The sequence below is a fragment of the Aotus nancymaae genome, unplaced genomic scaffold, assembly GCF_030222135.1.
Source record: "Aotus nancymaae isolate 86718 unplaced genomic scaffold, 86718_ANA_hifiasm-v0.15.2.pri h1tg000053l, whole genome shotgun sequence".
NCBI lineage: Eukaryota > Metazoa > Chordata > Mammalia > Primates > Aotidae > Aotus > Aotus nancymaae.
Genome location: NW_026988467.1, coordinates 13293504 through 13311629, shown reverse-complemented (window position 1 = coordinate 13311629; position 18126 = coordinate 13293504). Strand labels below are relative to the sequence as shown.

The following is an 18126-nucleotide window of genomic DNA, read 5'->3' as shown; positions in this document are numbered from 1 at the left end:
ATTTAAAGAGATAATGCAATTAAAGCACTTAACACAGTGCCTGGCACACAGTAAGAGCTGAACACATGCTGTTACTGTTATATTTTGAAGAGAAACCATGGCAGGGGTACAATGAGGACAATTCTCATCGCAGTACTGTAAGGTGGAACTTTTGGATAGCTAGGCGCATGCGTCTGTCTAACGGCGCTCGTCTAGCGAGGGCGCTGCGCATGCGCCGGAAGTTGCAACCGGGAAGCCTGTGAGGTCGGTTCCGCCCGACTCTAACATGGCGGCGCCCTTTGTCTGCTCTGAAGTGCCGTCTCCGGCCTTCTCGCGGCCGTGATGCACCTCCCTCTGCGGTGGGGTCCGGGACATGGCAGGTGAGGGTCAACAAGGGCCCGGGGCCGGGGAAGTCCCGGAAGCCAGGGAGGAGGCGGCGGCGGATGGGGCGCGGCGGGACGCCGGGGACGGTTGTGTGGGGGAGGGGAGGGAAGTGGAATTGGACGCGAACCGGGGCTGAGGGGACACCACCGGGCGGGAGATTGTGGGGTGGTGGGGCGGGGGGTGTCGCTGGGCGTGCGGGCGGGGAGTGGGCGGCCGGAGCGACCGCCCGGGCGAGGGGGCGCGAGTCACCTCCCAGGCTGGGTGACACCCCAGCTGGTAGCATCTCCGCCCCCGCCGCCTGGCTGTCACCGCCCCTTGACCCCGCGCGCCGTCGAGGGTGGGCGTTCTGCGGCCACAAGGAAGCGCGGGGCCCGACAGCTCCAGTTGGCCGGCCAGGGCGGGAGGGCGCGGTGTTGCCCGGGCTTTGGAGGAGCTGACTGAAGGCCAACGCTGTCCCTGTATAAAATTATTTCATTCATTCATTCGTCCTACGGACGGTGGTACCTGATAGATGCAGAGGCTAGAGAGAGTGATGCGGTTGGATTGGATCCTGGAGTAGTGGTTAGGAGTGTGAACAGTGGAGCCTTAGGCACTTTTGGCTCTTTCTCTCTGCCTGGGTTTACTCATCCTTTAAGCAGAGATGTTAATAAAATCTGCCTCCTGAGATTTTAATAAAGGGGAAATGAAATTCCTAGAACACTTTTGGGCACAAAGTAAATGCTGTGTGTTTGATGCTGTGTGTTCGTTGCTGTGATTAATTGTATCCTCATCCTCACCCAGAGCTCAGAGACCCATGTGGGCGACATACAGGTAAATCAGCAATTCTGATACAGCTGCGAGGGCAGAAAGCCCTCCCTCCTCTGGAGCACAGAATAGAGACACTGCCCTCAGTCTAGGGGGAATCCTAGGAGGCTTCTGTCCCCCAGAAAGCTAAGACCTAAGGGGGAGAGAGAGAGAGAGATTAAGCTAAAGAAGCAGGCTGGGCCGGGTGAGGTGGCTCACGCCTGCAATTCCAGCACTTTGGGAGGCCAAGGCGGGCAGATCACTTGAGGTCAGGAGTTCGAGACCAGCCTGGCCAACATAGTGAAACCCCCATCTCTACTAAAAATACAAAAATTAGCCGGGTGTGGTTGCATTCGCCTGTAGTCCCAGCTGCTTGGGAGGCTGAGACGGGAGAATCGATTGAACCCGGGAGGCGGAGGTTGCAGTGAGCTGAGTTGGCGCCATTGACTCCAACCTGGGTGACAGAGTGAGACTCCGTCTCAAAAAAAAAAAAAAAAAAAAGCAGGCAGTGGTCTGGTCTTAGGGAACTTTGTAAACCTAGTTAAGGACTTTAAGTTTCAGTTTAATGGGAAGTCATTTAAGAATCAGATTTGTGGCTAGATGCGGTGGCTTACTCTGTAATTCCAGCACTTTGGGAGGCCAAGGTGGGATGATCACTTGAGCCCAGGAGTTTGAGACAAGCCTGGGCAACATGGCAAGGCTCTATCTTTATAGAAAAAAAAATAGCTGGGCATGGTGGAGCATGCCTCTTGTCCCAGCACTTGGAAGGCTGAGGTGGGAGGATTCTTTGCCTGAAATAAAAGAATCAGAATTTTTTTTTTTTTTAGACAAAATCTTGCTCTGTCACCCAGGCTGGAGTGCAGTGGCAGCATAATCATAGTTCACTGCAGCCTCGACCTGAACTCAAGCAATCCTCCTGCCTCAGCCTCCCAACTAGCTGGGACTATAGGCATGCACCACAACACCTGGCTAATTTTTAATATTTTTAGTACAGATGAGGTCTCACTATGTTATCCAGACTGGTCTCAAACTCTTGGCCTCAAATAATCCTCCCACCTCAGCCTCCCAAAGTACTGAGATTATACGCATGTGTAACCATGTCTGGCCAAGAATCAGATTTGTGGATTAGGAAGATCACTCTGGCTAAGTGAAGAATGTATCAAAGGGAGTGTGCCTGTAGGTAAATTAAGAGACTGCTAGAATAATCCAAGTGAGGGCCGGGCGCGGTGGCTCACGCCTGTAATCCCAGCACTTTGGGAGGCCGAGGCAAGCGGATCACAAGGTCAAGAGATGGGGACCATCCTGGGCCAACATGGTGAAACCCTGTCTCGATTTTTAAAAATTACGGCTGGGTGCGGTGACTCACGCCTATAATCCCAGCACTTTGGGAGGCCGGGGCGGGTGGATCACAAGGTCAAGAGATCCAGACTATCCTGGTCAACATGGTGAAACCCCATCTCTACTAAAAATACAAAAATTAGCTGGGCATGGTGGCGCTCACCTGTAGTCCCAGCTACTCAGGAGGCTGTGAGGGAGGAGAATTGCTTGAACCCAGGAGGCGGAGGTTGCGGTGAGCCGAGATCGCACCATTGCACTCCAGCCTGGGTAACAAGAGCGAAACTCCGTCTCAAAAAAAAAAAAAAAATTACCTGGGCATGGTGGCCTGTGCCTGTAGTCCCAGCTACTCAGGTGGCTGAGGCAGGAGAATCACTTGAACCTGGGAGGTGGAGGTTGCAGTGAGCCGGGATCACACCACTGCACTCCACCCTGGTGACAGAGTGAGACTCCATCTCAAAAAAATTAATAATAATCCAAGTGAGAAATGAGGGTGTGAGTTAGAGGCAGAGTGTGAGGAAAGATGGTTTTGAAGATAGAATTGACACAATTAGTTCAATGAGAGTTAGGGGCAGGGAGGAGTCAGGATCACCCCAATTTTTGGCTGATGAGTGTTGGATGCCGCTCCATGTGACAGGGAGCAGGACGGGGACCAGATATGGGGGAGGGCAGATATGTTTAGTTTTGAACATGTTGGAGTTGGATGCCTATAAAACATTCAAGTACACTTGTTCAGTGGTAATCTAGTAGCTGTCACCATCAAAGGTCACTGAAGTCATGGGAGGCGATGAGCTCACCTAAGGAAGGGTATGCAATGAGAAACAAAGTGCCCAGGGTATCCCAGAGCAGTGCCAGTGCAGCCGTAATGCTTGAGCACAAGCCGTGTCATTTTTTGCTTATCAACCTTGTGTCCTGTCTCTCATTGAGCAGGAGTTCTTGAGAGCAGGGCCTGAGGCTAAGTCTGTGCATCTTTGTGTCCCAGTGCCAGAATGTTGTCTGGCACGGAGCAGGCCATTTATTCAGCACTTCCTTTACCATTTATTCAAGTTGACCATTTATTCAGCACTTCCTTGGGCTGGGCTGTGTGCTCAGCACTCTGTATTTGTCTATGTTTGATCGATGCGTAAAGGGCAGCTCTGAGGGAGCAGGTACCCTTCAGGTTCTCATCAGATATTCTTCTTGGGTGTCATTGATTCAGGTAATGAGCTGGAGGAGGGGAACCAAGCTGGAGTTTACACAGGCAAACTGTCAGAAGAGAGTAGCCTGGGCTACTTGGAAATCTGAGGTATGTCTGTAATACTCAAGGATGAAACAAATCATCCAGTTTGTCCTTCTTCTGTCTAGACTCAACGTGATTCAAATCATTCTTTCCTGATAGCATTTTCTTCAGAATTATACAGTAATGACAAAATCCCTGTTACAGTTTGGTTGGGCAATTGTTGATATTACTGTGATTGTTTTACCTACAGAGACCAGAGTGGGTAATCACTGGGCAATGCTTACACCTTTAGTTAGGTGAAATCTAAAATGCTCCAACAAAGTAATCCAAAATACAGTGGCGGAAACAGAAGTTTATTCTTTGCTCCTTAACATTCTGGAAGTATGCAGTCCAGAGCTGGTAGAACAGTTTGCTCTGTTCTGTGAATCATCTGGGAGCAAGGTTCCTTTGATAATGTGACTTTTCTTGCTCAAACTTGGGCTTCTGTCTCATGGTCCAAGCTGGCTGCTGTAGCTCCTGCCAACATGTGTGATCTCCCTAGGGCAAAAAGGGAAACAGAGCAGCGAGCACACACTCATTCCTTTTAAGGTTCTAATGTTTAAGGAGGCATTTTTGTACAACATGGTTCCCAAACATAAGCCACTTCCTACATCTGATGCACAGCTAAAGAACAGATTGTGGCCGGGCGCGGTGGCTCACGCCCGTAATCCCAGCACTTTGGGAGGCCGAGGCGGGTGGATCACGAGGTCAAGAGATCGAGACCATCCTGGTCAACGTGGTGAAACCCCGTCTCTACTAAAAATACAAAAAATTAGCCGGGCATGGTGGCGCATGCCTGTAATCCCAGCTACTCAGGAGGCTGAGGTAGGAGAATTGCCTGAACCCAGGAGGCGGAGGTTGCGGTGAGCCGAGATCGTGCCATTGCACTCCAGCCTGGGTAACAAGAGCGAAACTCCGTCTCAAAAAAAAAAAAAAAAAAAAGAACAGATTGTGGGTGTTTCAGTGCTGGAGAAAAAGCTAGCTGAGAGAACGTGCTCTGTCCCGAGTCTGTCTGGATTACTGTCTTGGGGGTGTGATCGAAGTCTGAGGGGAGGTCCACTGAGTCCCCAAGGCAGGTCGCTCTGGCTTTGTGTAGGTTTACAGTGTGTGGGCCCAGGGAGTGCAGGCTTGTTTATCCATTCATTGTGCCCAACATGTGTCAGGCATTGTGCTGGGTGCTAGGGATGCTGACACGAGTAAGAGTGAATTCTGGGAGCAGGTGCACCATGCAATGCGCAAAATACCTTGAAGGGCTGGTTGAGGGTGTGTGCACACAGGGAGGATGGAAGGCTTTCCTGAGGGGGTGAAGAGGTTGTGAATGGCACTTTTTGGACTGATGACTGTAAAGGACTCTGGAGTCAGGACTCTGGAGTCAGGTGTGAGTCTGTCCTCCTGTTGAGTGGCTCTGTGCCTGACAGTCAGTTCCTTCTGAAACTGTGTTCCGAAGAGTTTAAAAAGAAAAAAAACCTCATGACTGTTAATTTTCCTAATCACAAGATTATCTTCTGACACATGGGACAGCAAGCCCTTTTACTCAGTTCCATCGCTGAGCCTCACTTTCTTCATCTGTAAAATAGGGATGACAACAGCTACCTCACAGAATTGTTTGGAGAATGACGTGACATCAGGCAGGTAATTCAGAGTTTGCTGCATAGTGCAGTGGTCCCCAATCTTTTCATTCCCTTTTTTTTTTTTTTTGAAGGAGTTTCGCTCTTGTTACCCAGGCTGGAGTGCAATGGCGTGATCTCGGCTCACCGCAACCTCCGCCTCCTGGGTTCAGGCAATTCTCCTGCCTCAGCCTCCTGAGTAGCTGGGATTACAGGCACACGCCACCATGCCCAGCTAATTTTTTGTATTTTTAGTAGAGACGGGGTTTCACCATGTTGACCAGGATGGTCTCGATCTCTTGACCTCGTGATCCACCCGCCTCGGCCTCCCAAAGTGCTGGGATTACAGACGTGAGCTACCGCGCCTGGCCTCCTTTTTTTTTTTTTTTTTTAGCAATATATATACATTATATATATAGTTATATAAATATAGGGACGATTTCCCCCACCTACCCAAAACATGTTTCTTAGTGTTTGATTTTTTGTTTCCTATGCAGAGAAGAGGGAATTTCAGAATTTTTACATTTTAGCAAACAAGTTTGATTTCTTGGCTTTTTGGTGCAGTAATGCCACGGCAATCCCTTCTGGTGCCAAAGGCTCACACTATTACAAAGAAGTTGTGAATGCTCGTTTCTTAGGAGGTGAGGCCAGCCCCATATGAACTTCTCTTGCATCCCTCTGCTCCACCATGATACACAAATACTTAGACTTTTTGTTTTCCTTGAGTGAATCATTAGACATTAAAAATGGAACAACAGAGTCACAAAGGGCCACATGCTTTTCAGTATAAAGCATTCTCCTTCTCTAGGTTGCTATCACAGTGCAGACTGCTTGAATATGCTCAGGAGATTTAGTCAGTATTGTCTGTATTTGGTTATAGAAAAGGGTCTCCTGGCCGGGGGTAGTGGCTCACACCTGTAATCCTAGCACTTTGGGAGGCCAAGGCGTGTGGATCATGAGGTCAAGAGTTCAAGACCATCCTGGTTAACATGGTGAAACCCCGTCTCTACTAAAAATACAAGAAATTAGCTGAGCATGGTGGCACATGCCTATAGTCCCATCTACTCGGGAAGCTGAGGTAGGAGAATTGCTTGAACCGGGAGGTGGAGGTTGCAGTGAGCCGAGATCACGCCACTTCACTCCAGCCTGGAGGACAGAACGAGACTCCGTCTCAAAAAAAAAAAAAAAAAAAAGCCTCTCCTTTTCTTTTTCTTTTTTTCGAAATCCAAAGTGCATAGTGAGAGCAAATCAAAGCATTTTTTTTTCCTTCTCAGCATCAGTTTCATCTGAGCACCTTTCCATGAGAGGCTGCTCAAATGTCTCGCCTTTGTCCTCCCTACCCTCCAAAAATAAAAAATAATAAGAGAGTCAAGGAATTTAGACATTTATCAGCCTGGTAAACAAACTTTGCGGCAAATAGAAGTCCTACTATTGTAAAGAAAATTGATAAGACAAAAAGTACATATGATGACCCCGCTATTGTGTTGGGTAGTTTATAAGGTTGACCTCTGACTTCATTGTTGTTTTGTTTCATTTCCAGTTTTTTAACATCATTTATTGCTAACATGAATTCAAAGCAAGTAAACAGTTTTTTTTGATACTAAAATCAGGAAATCAAGACATGATTGCCATCATAAAATCTTAATCTTCAGAGAACAACATTTCTGCAAGGTTGGCCTGAAGACACTGAGATTCTGCCAGTTTTTGAGGTGTTCCATACTTAAGTAGTGTAGGCACTGCTGTTACTTTCAAGTTTTTTCTGAAGCCATTATTTGGATCTTTCCAATAAAGCTTGTCTCCTACTTGGCAGTGGATGAACACACATCCTTCACTAATGTGCTTCGGCCCCTCTCGTACGACTGGTTCAGCTTGCACGCAGTCGGGGCACCAGCTTTTCCCTCCGGCGTCCTTAGAACCCGTAAAGGAGGCGAAAATGGTCTTGCGATTGTGCTGTTCCACGGCCCGGTTGAACTCATCGAAGCCAGACACGCTCACCTCCTCGTAGTGGGCCATTGGCACAACGTGGAACTGCTGCTAGAGGAGTGCATGTCTGGCCGCTGCGGGCGGGGCCCACATGGGCCTTGTTTTGTTTGGTTTTTTGAGACAGACTTTCACTCTTGTTGCCCAGGCTGGAGTGCAATGGCATGATGTTGGCTCACTACATCCTCAGCCTCCCGGGTTCAAGTGATTCTCCTGACTCAGCCTCCCCAGTAACTAGGATTACAGGCATGCACCACCATGCCTGGCTAATTTTGTATTTTCAGTAGAGACAGGGTTTCACTGTATTGGTCAGGCTGGTCTCGAACTCCTGACCTCAGGTGATTCGCCTGCCTTGGACTCCCAAAGTGCTGGGATTATAAGCATGAGCCACCGTGCCCAGCCTACCTCTGACTTCATTGATGTAAAATCCTATTGGAAATACTAGGGCAGCCATACAGAAAAGGATGATTCCAGTGGATGCTATCCATTGAGCACATTTTGTAGCTTCTCTTCCCCAATGGGAAGCCACCAGCAAACCACATGTGACAGTCAATGAAATGATTCCCATGATGATAAAAAACCATGTGGTGACCCACTCCGGGGGAAGCCCGGGAGAGATGCACATCCCGTCTCATCCGTGGATTGTTTGGCACTGTCACATGAGGCCCACAGTGAGCACTCCCGCAGACTCCCCAGTGTTGAGCCAGTCTGGGTTGGTGATGCTGTTGATGGTGAAGATAGCAGCAGCCAGAAAGAGACATCCTGAGATAATGGTCAGTTTATCCAATTGCCCCACCCTGCTTCCCCAACCCTCTGAGCCCCGGGCAGGCAATGGCCTCACATCTCCTGCCCCATGGACGGCCTCCAGGATCTGGAGTCCCTGTGCCACTGCCTCATGCCCCCTGAGCCCCCATGCCCGGGTCCAGCAGCTGTGGCACAGCCGGCACCCCCCCAACCTTTTTGGCACCAGGGACTTGTTTTGCAGGAGGCAGTTTTTCCATAGACAGGGGGTTAAAGGTAGAAGGTGGTTTCAGGTTGACTCAAACACATTACATTTACTATACACTTTCTTTCTATTGTTATTACATCATAATATGTAATGAAATAATTCTACAACTCATCATAATATAGAATCAGGGGAGCGCTGAGCTTGTTTTCCTGCAACCAGATGGTCCCATTTAGGGGTGATGGGAGACAGTGACAGATCATCATGCATTAGATTCTCATGAGAAGCATGCAGCCTAGATCCTTCACCTGCGCAGTTCACAATAGGGTCTTGCTCCTATGAGAATCTGATGCCTCTGCTGCTGATCTGACAGGAGGTGGAACTCAGGCGGTAATGGTGAGCGAGCGATGGGGAGCGGCTGTAAATACAGATGAACCATCACTCACTCGCCTGCCGCTCACCTGCTGTGCAGCCTAGTTCCTAACAGGCCATGGACAGTAGTGGTCTATGGCCCAGGGGTTGGGGACCCTGGTATAGTGGACATTTATGAAATGTTACTTGCCTCCTGCTGCAAGATACAGGATGGTTGGAAGCTGGGGGCCAGTCAGGATGGAAGTTGAGGAAGGCCCAAACCTGTGGGGAGGCCAGGTTGCCATCCTGCCCCGTGGCAGGGACCATGCCATCTAGGTTGTGCATGGAGGGTCAAGGATTGCTCTGTGCCCCCTGTTTTCTGTGAGAGTTCCCCTAAGCTTTCTAATTAAAGTCATCAAACCTTGGATTTTCAGAGACCATATCCTGAGAGATCTGATAAGGGGTGTTTTGAGGATTCTGTCTGCCAGTTTAATTCCTTCAAGTTCAGATGCCTCTGGGAAGCCTTTTCTGAGCCTTTCCCAGATCCCCTAACCCAAGTGAGTTTGGAGCCCCTCCCCTGTGGTTTCTTAGCATCCTGTTTTTGATCTCTGTTAACACATTTTCACCTCAGTTATGATCCTAGGCTTCCTTGCCTGTCTTCCCATGAGACCGCCAGCATCTTGAATGCAGGGACAGGGTCTTATTTATTCTGGCATTGCCACTGTGTAGCTTGTTTCCTGGCACACAGCTGGTGCTCAACAAATGTTGGATGAGTGGATGATCAGTCTTGATTGGCTGAGGAGGAACTGGCATTTGGGGCTGGAGAAACTCCATGTGATGAGGGCTGGGCATGCTGCTTGTTTCTTGGGTATTTGGCTGTAATATGGGAAGTAGACATGGTGAACTATGACCTTCACTGTGAGAGTTTTGGTCAGAAGATGGTTTCTCTGTCTTTTTGTCTTGTTCCAGTATAGCAGGTTTCTCAACCTTACACTTCTGACATTTGGGGCCAGATGTATCTTTGTTGGGGGCAGGGGGTGTTCCTGTAGCATCTCTGGCCTCTAACCATAAATGCCGGTAGTAACTCTTCTCCAGTGGTGACACCCCAAAATGTTTCCAGATATTGCCAGGTGTCTCCTGGCACAAAATCGTCCCCAGTTAAGAAACCCCTGCAGTATAGGGTAGCAGTTAGGAACATGAACTTTTAAGCCAGACATACCTGGGCTCATGTCTGGGCCTTAGAGTTACTACCTGTAGGCCCTCGGGCAGAGAAGCCTCAGTTTTGCTCAGATGTAAAATGGGGATAATAATTACCTTGAATATAACTTTCTTGGGTGGGATTATTAATAAGGTTATGCATGTAAAGTGCTTAGTCGTGTCCCTGGCTCCATAATTACTATTATTTGATAGAAGACTCCTGAGGGTCAAAAAAGAAAATCTGCAGAGTTGAGGAAGAGAACAATGTTTGGTATAGGAGTGCATTCACAAGGTTGAAAAATCAGGAGGTTCTCAAGGGTGTACCAGGCTGGTCCCAATCTCCTGGGCTCAAGCAGTCCTCCTGCCTCAGCCTTCAAAGTGCTGGTATTAAAGGCTTGAGCCACCAAACCCAGCCTCAGATAACACTTTTTTTTAATTTATTTTTTTCTTGGCAGGGTCTTGCTGTGTGGCCAAGTCTAGAGAGCAGTGGAGCTGTCATAGCTCACTGCAACTCTACCTCCCTGGCTCAAGCGATCTTCCTGACTCAGCCCCCCAGGTACCTGGGACTACAAGCACACACTACCATACCTGGCTAATTTTTCTGTTTTTTATAGAGATAGGGTTTTGTCATGTTGCCCAGGCTGGTCTTGAACTCCTCGGCTCCAGTGATCCACCCACCTTGGCCTTCCAAAGGACTGGGATTACAGACGTGAGCAGGGGTGTCCTGCAGGGTGACCCATTGTTAGGTTTGACATTTGACATCACAGTAGGGAGGGAGCTCAACTTTAATTAAAACAAAAAACTCCAAATACATTTTGTGTACAAAGCATACTGTCCTGGAGATCATAATCTACTTCTTTTGCTGGCCACTGTTTGTTTGTCTTTTTTTTTTACTGTTTTTAAATTTTTGAGACCGAGTCTTGCTCTGTTGCCCAAGTTGGAGTGCAGTGCTAGGATTATAGCTCACTGCAACCTCGACCTTCTGGGTTCACACAATCCTCCTATCTCAGCCTCCTGTGGCCACAATTTTTAAATGATTGAAATAATAGAGGTCAGAGAGTAAGTACTGTGGCTCAAAGAAATTCAGCGTTGCTGCAGGCGTGTATGTGGAGTGTCAGCACAGGAACTCCTTATGGACATCAATGCTTGACAGTCCCAGGGTGGTCAGGGCTGACCTCAGTAATGCAGTCAGCACAGATACATGTAGAAAACTGGGGCTTCGGCTCTTGGATTCAAACATGCTTGTTATGAATTGAAGAGAGATGGTTCTTAGGGCCTGGGCTTCAAAGGAAGGAAGGAAGCAAAGGGCATGGTGAGAATTGAGAGTTGTTCACTCATATCTAAACAGTAGTGTGGACAGAGCTCAGAGGTGGGAATTCCCGCTGCGAGTAGAGAGCAGGCCAGAAAGCAGGCTTGGTGGGTTCGTTGTAACATCAAAAATCTGCACGGCTTCTGGTCTTAAAAGGTCTGGCAGTAGACTCTGTTCTCCACTCCCCAGCCTCACCACTTCCTATACTGGAACTTATTAATCTAAGCAGCCACTTTCCTGTCCCGAATGGCAGGCTCGACTCGGATTTCGCCAGCGTGCCCCATGGGAAGCTGTATCACCATAGCTCAGAGAGCAAAGCACTTCTCCTTTCAGTGGTCTCAGGCCATGCAGGGCCCCTCAGGGATTTTCCCCAGCTACTGTGACTCAGTCAGCAGCCCAAATGAACCCTTAACAACATTGTTTAAAGTAAGAAAGAACGTTGTTTAATTTTGTAAATTGTTTTCGTTAAATGTTGACTCGATACAAAAGAATGTGTTCAGTGTAAAGAATAAGGATTCAAGAAACATCTTCCAGGTACCCATTACCCAGTTTCTGAAGAGAACTCACTGTTACCTTTAGAGCCCCCTGTGTGCCGCTCCCTATCTTGCCCAGCCCAAGTCATCCCTGAGTTTTGCTTTTATCACTCTTTCGCTTTTCTTTTTTTTTTTTTTGAGACGGAGTTTCGATCTTGTTACCCAGGCTGGAGTGCAATGGCGCGATCTCGGCTCACCGCAACCTCTGCCTCCTGGGTTCAGGCAATTCTCCTGCCTCAGCCTCCTGAGTAGCTGGGATTACAGGCACACGCCACCATGCCCAGCTAATTTTTTGTATCTTTAGTAGAGACAGGGTTCCACCATGTTGACCAGGATGGTCTCGATCTCTTGACCTCGTGATCCACCCGCCTCGGCCTCCCAAAGTGCTGGGATTACAGGCGTGAGCCACCGCGCCCGGCCCACTCTTTTGCTTTTCTTTATAGTTTTACCATGTGTTTGTCTTGCTGAACAATGTACCATTTAATTTTCCTGGTTTTTGAACTTAATGTAATCATATTGTTTTCTTCAGTGCCTTGACATTAATCCATGTTGCATAGAGTGGTATTTCATTTTCACAGATGAATGATGTTCCATTGTATGAGAATTTATTTATCCTTTCTATGGTTGGTGGATATTTGGGTTGTTTCCAGTATTTTGCTGAGACAAACAGTGCCACTGTTCACATTCCTGGGACATGTGTGCCCAGCCTCTCCAGGGGCTACAGCTGGGAGTGGGGCTGAGTCACGGGGTATATGCGTCTTCAGTTTAACCAAATAATGCCAAGTTATTTCCAAAATGGTTTCCCCAGTTTACACTTCAACAATTCCATTTGCCTTATATCCTCTCAACAACGGCATTTTCAGACTTCAACATTTTTACTAATCTGGTGGGCGTAGAGTGACGTCTCATGTGGTTTTGATTTGCATTTTCCTGGTTGTGAGTTGGCCATCTTTTCATTGCTTCATGATCATTCAGATTTCACCTTCTCTGAAACACCAGATTGTCTTGCTCATTTTTCTTTTGGGTGGTTTGTAAGCTTTTTGTTAGTTTGTTTTTTATTTCTTATTTTAGATACTAAATCTTTGAGAGTCATATGAGTTATAACTGCCCACTTCCAGTTTGTGGCTTGTCTTTTTACTCTAGGATTTTGTTTTTTTGTTTTTGATGAAGAGAAATTCTTTTTTTTTTTTTTGAGACAGAGCTCTGTCGTCCAGGCCGGAGTGCAGTGGTGCGATTGCGGCCCACTGCAACCTCTGCCTCCTGCGTTCAAGCAGTTCTCATGCCTCAGCCTGAGTAGCTGGAATTATAGGCATGCACCACCACACTCGGCTAATTTTTATATTTTTAGTAGGGACTGGGTTTCACCATGTTGGCCAGGCTGGTCTCGAACTCCTGACCTCAGGCGATCTGCCCACCTTGGCCTCCCAAAGTGCTGAGATTACAGGCATGAGCCACTGTGCCTGGCCAGAAATCCTTAATTTTATTGTAATTTATCAAATTTTCCTTTTATGATTAGTCCTTTTTGTTTGTTTCTTTTTTTTTTTTTTTTTTTTGAGACGGAGTTTCACTCTCGTTACCCAGGCTGGAGTGCAATGGCGCGATCTCGGCTCACCGCAACCTCCGCCTCCTGGGTTCAGGCAATTCTCCTGCCTCAGCCTTCTGAGTAGCTGGGATTACAGGCACGCGCCACCATGCCCAGCTAATTTTTTTGTATTAGTAGAGACAGGGTTTCACCATGTTGACCAGGATGGTCTCGATCTCACGACCTCGTGATCCACCCGCCTCGGCCTCCCAAAGTGCTGGGATTACAGGCTTGAGCCACCGCTCCCGGCCCTTTTTGTTTCTTTTTAAGAAATTCCTTCCACTTTCAAATTTATAAAGATATTTCCCTATATGTTGTCTTCCAAGCATTTTACTATCTTGCCTTTTATCTTGAGGTCTTTAATCCATTTATAATTATTTTTGTGTATGGCATGAGATAGGGGGCCAATTTCTCTCTCTCTCTCTCTCTCATTTTTTTTTTTTTTTGAAATGAAGTCTCTCGCTCTTGTCCCCCAGGCTGGAGTGTAATGGCGCGATCTTAACTCGCTGCAACCTCTGCCTCCCGTGTTTAAGCGATTCTCCTGCCTCAGCCTCCTGAGTAGCTGGGATTACAGGCATGTGCCACCACACCCGGCTAATTTTTGTATTTTTAGTAGAGATAGGATTTCGCCATGTTGGCCAAGCTGGTCTCGAACTCCTGATCTCAGGTGATCCACCCACCTCGGCCTCCCAAAGTGTTGGGATTACAGGTGTGAGCCACTGTGCTCTTTCTCTTTTTTAACAGGTGTACCAAATTGCCCCAGTACCATTTGTAAAAAAACAATAGGCTGGGCACAGTGGCTTATGCCTGTAATCCCAGCACTTTGGGAGGCCGAGGTGGGTGGATCACCTGAGATCAGGAGTTCGAGACCAGCTTGGCCAACGTAATGAAATTCTGTCTCTACTAAATATACAAAAATTAGCTGGGTGTGGTGGCACTTGCCTGTAATCCCAGCTACTCAGGAGGCTGAGGCAGGAGAATCGCTTGAACACAGGAGGCAGAAGTTGCAGTGAGCCGAGACCAGGCCACTGCACTCCAGCCTGGGCAACAGAGCAAGACTGCACCTCCAAAAAAAAAAAAAACCCACCTCTTTTGTGTGGATCTATAATGTCACCAGGAATATTAGCATACATCAAGTGTCCACTAATGTGTGAGTCTGTTTCTAGGCTCTTTATTATCTGTTCTCTGTCTCTGCAAATGCCACACTGACTAGTAAATTACATCATTTTAGAAAACTGGTGAACTGGTGTCTGGCAATGGGTTGGCCCATTGCTCTTCCATTTTCATTTTATTTTTTTCTAAGACAGGGTCTTGCTCTGTCACCTAGGCTGTAGTGCAGTGGTGCGATCTTGGCTCACTATAGCCTTGACCTCCCAGGCTTAACCTATCCTTCTGCCTCAGCCTCCCAAGTAGCTGAGACTATAGGCACATGCCATCATGCTTGGCTATTTTTGTCTTTTTTGTAGAGACAGGGTTTCATCATGTTGCCCAAACTAGTCTTCAATTCTTGGACTCAAGCAATCCTCCTGCCTCAACCTCCCAAAGTGTTAGGATTGCAGGCCTGAGCCATCTTGCCCGGCCCCATTGTCATTTTAGATTATGCTTGTCAAATGCCGTAAAAATTGTTGGGATGTTTTATTAGGATTGCCTCGAGTTTATAATATATAAATTTGGGTAGAGTTGACATTTTTATGATGTTGAGTCATCTGATCCATAAATGTGGTACAGCTTTCAATTTACATAACTTATCAAAGTCTAAATTTAGTCAATGTATTTATACCTTACTCTCAAACAATGAGGACCTGAGAACACTTTAATTCCTATCACTTCCTCTTCCACTTTTACTCTGTAGGTGTGTATTTTAGTTCTTTTTTTTTTTTTTTTTTTTTTTACGACGGAGTTTCGCTCGTTACTCAGGCTGGAGTGCAATGGCGTGATCTCGGCTCACCGCAACCTCCGCCTCCTGGGTTCAGGCAATTCTCCTGCCTCAGCCTCCTGAGTAGCTGGGATTACAGGCACGCGCCACCATGCCCAGCTAATTTTTTGTGTTAGTAGAGACGGGGTTTCACCATGTTGACCAGGATGGTCTCGATCTCTTGACCTTGTGATCCACCCGCCTCGGCCTCCTAAGTATTTTAGTTCTTTTTAAGCTTTTTTTTTTTTTTTTGAGACAGGGTCTTGCTCTGTTGTCCAGGCTGGAGTGCAGTGGCACAATCACAGCTCACTGCAGCCTTGACTTTCTAGGCTTATGCAATCCTCCTGCCTCAGCTTCTCAGTAGCTTGGGACCACAGGCACTCGCCACCACACCCTGCTAAGTTTTACATTTTTTTTTTTTTTTTTTTTTGGTAAGACAAGGTCTCTTTTGGTAAAGACAGTAGTCTTGAACTGCTGGGCTCAAGCAATCCTCCTGCCTTGGCCTCCCAAAGTGGTGGGATTAGAGGTGTGAGCCACTGTGCCAGTCCTTTTCCAGCTTTTATGAACATCATCAGTTGAGCATTTGTTTAGGTTTGCTCACTTATATTTACTGTTTTCCTTGTTCTTCCTTCCTTCTTGCATTTAATACTTTCTTTGGGGGGATCACTTTCATCTGCCTGAAATATGTCTTTCATAAGGTGTGAATTTGGGTTGCAGTCCTTTGGGGGCCTGCTAGTCATTGTGTATTCTCAGGGAAGATTTTTTTCTTCTCTATTCAGCACCAGGATGTGATAGAAGCAGCTTCTGTATTGTCTTCTTTCCACCGAGGTCCAGTGAGACCTCTCTCTGGGGATGGGGTGGAGGGTAGGGCTCAAGCTTGCCTGTTCTGCAAATGTCCTTCCTTGAAACCTGGTCTCCAAGCTCCACTTGCTGTCTGGATTTCAGCCCTTATTTAGTTGTGTTTTGACCTCTCAGTATTACTTACTGACCTATCAGTTCTTTGATACTTTTTACTTTTATTTATCTATTTATTTATTTTTTGAGATGGAGTCTTGCTGTAGCCCAGGCTGGAGGGAAGGTCATTTTTTTTTTTTTAAGATGGAGTTTTGCTCTTTTTTGCCCAGGCTGGAATGCAATGCCACAGTCTTGGCTCACTTGCAACCTCTGCCTCGTGGGTTCCAGTGATTCTCCTGTCTCAGCCTCCCCAGTAGCTGGGATTACAGGTTCATGCCACCACACCTGGCTAATTTTGTATTTTTAGTAGAGACAGGATTTCACCATTTTGGCCAGGCTGGTCTCAAACCCCTGACCTCAGGTGATCAGCCCACCTCAGTCTCCCAAAGTGCTGGGATTGCAGGTATGAGCCACCGTACCTGGCCATTTTATTTCATTTTTAACTCCTCTTATTATCAATCTTTGATGCATTTTAAAAGATGTCTTATAATTTTTATCCAGCATTTGTAACTATTTGCAGTGGGAGAATTGGCCAGGCTACCTTTGCCAGAAATGGAGTTGTTCATAGTTTTAACTTTGCATTTCATCTGGCAGTAGCAAACTCTGAATATATTAAGGCTTAGTAATGTTCACTTTTGGATTGTGTGAGTTTTTTTAATTAATTAATTTATGTATTTTTTAGAGATAGGTTTTCACTGTCGTGCCCAGGGTGGTCTCAAACTCCTGGGCTCTAGCAGTCTGCCTGCCATGGCCCCCTAAAGTGCGGGATTACAAGTGTGAGCCACTGTGCCCAGCCTTGGATTTTTTTTAGTTTTTTTTTTTTTTTTTTCTTTTTTAGAAACAGGGTCTCACTGCGTTGCTTAGGCTGGAGTGCAGAGGTTATTCATAGATGCAGTCAAAGCTCACTACAGCCTTGAACTGCCGACTTCAGGTGATCCTCCTGCTTCAGCCTTTCAAGTAGCTGGGACTACAGGCACATGCCAGTGTACCCAGCCACTTCTGGGTTTTATACGATGTTTTATAGCACTCATTAGTATAAGGAAGAGAGACTGTTACATGCCTGTGATGACAGAGAATTTGCCCATTTGGTACAGGCTCAGGATCTGTTGAGCCTGGTATTCTGTGTTTGTCCACAGAAGTTTTGTTCTTGTCTATAGTGGAAAGAGCACAGTTTTTAGAGTATGATGGACTTGGCTTTGAATGTGGGCAGGGCAGTGTGACCTAGGTCAGTGACAACCTCTTAAACTGATTTGCTCATCTGCTCAGTGGGGGTGGCAGTATTAGTCCCTCCTCCCAGGATCACTGTGAGTGCTGGTGAGGCAGCGTGGAAACGTGAAACACTGCTGATGGGACACCGCAGCAGCTCTGGCCCTTACTCCCTTCATGGCTGCTGTGAGTTACAGTCTGTTTGCACAGGGAACAACCAGCCTGTGAGTTTCCCTTGCCAGTAACCTCCCCTGGAGTCTCAAGCAGATGGAGCTGTTATCAGCAAGGCTGAGTTTCCTCTTGGCACACAGGGCACAGTCCCACCTGTGGTCTCTTACCAGGACTCACAATTTTTTTTTTATTTCATTATTTTATTTTATTTGAGATAAGGTCTTGCACTGCCACCCAGGCTGGAACAGCAGTGCCATGATCTCAGCTCACTGCAGCTTCAACCTCCCAGGCTCAAGTGATCCTTCCACCTCAGCCTCCCAGTAGCTGGGACCACAGGCACATGCCACCATGCCCAGCTAAATTATTTTGTTCTTTTTGTAGAGAAAGGATCTTACCATATTGCCCAGGCTGGTCTCCAACTCTGGAGCTCAGGCAATCCTCCTGCCTGGGTCTCCCAAAGTGTTGAAATTACAGGCGTGAGCCACCGCTCTGGGTTTACTGATAAAGCATATATATTAACATCATAAAGTATGCTTCTCCACTGGGACCCCACCCCATGTCATCACTAGCTGTGTCTGTGTCTTTGTCTTCGTCTCCATCCCATTTGCCCCACCTCCCTGGTCTTATTAGGAACAA

General features: G+C 47.2%; 2 protein-coding genes across 4 annotated transcripts in view; one reads left to right on the top strand and one right to left on the bottom strand.

The window, feature by feature from the left end:
• Positions 1-240: 240 nt before the first annotated feature.
• The window catches only part of ZBTB17 (zinc finger and BTB domain containing 17), a 37120-nt gene continuing 19234 nt past the window's right edge, over positions 241-18126 (top strand). For 2 of the 3 annotated variants that reach the window (XM_012439880.2, XM_012439881.2), the window contains exons 1-2: positions 255-359; positions 3680-3766. The gene's annotated coding sequence lies outside the window, so the exon portion shown is untranslated. Of the gene's footprint in view, positions 360-3679; positions 3767-18126 lie in introns of all 3 variants that reach the window. The other variant, XM_012439882.2, reaches the window with a different exon arrangement.
• On the bottom strand, positions 6988-7359 carry LOC105708470 (thioredoxin domain-containing protein 17-like). The gene has a single exon (XM_064363731.1). The coding sequence runs from the start codon at positions 7357-7359 to the stop codon at positions 6988-6990; it is 372 nt and encodes a 123-aa protein (XP_064219801.1).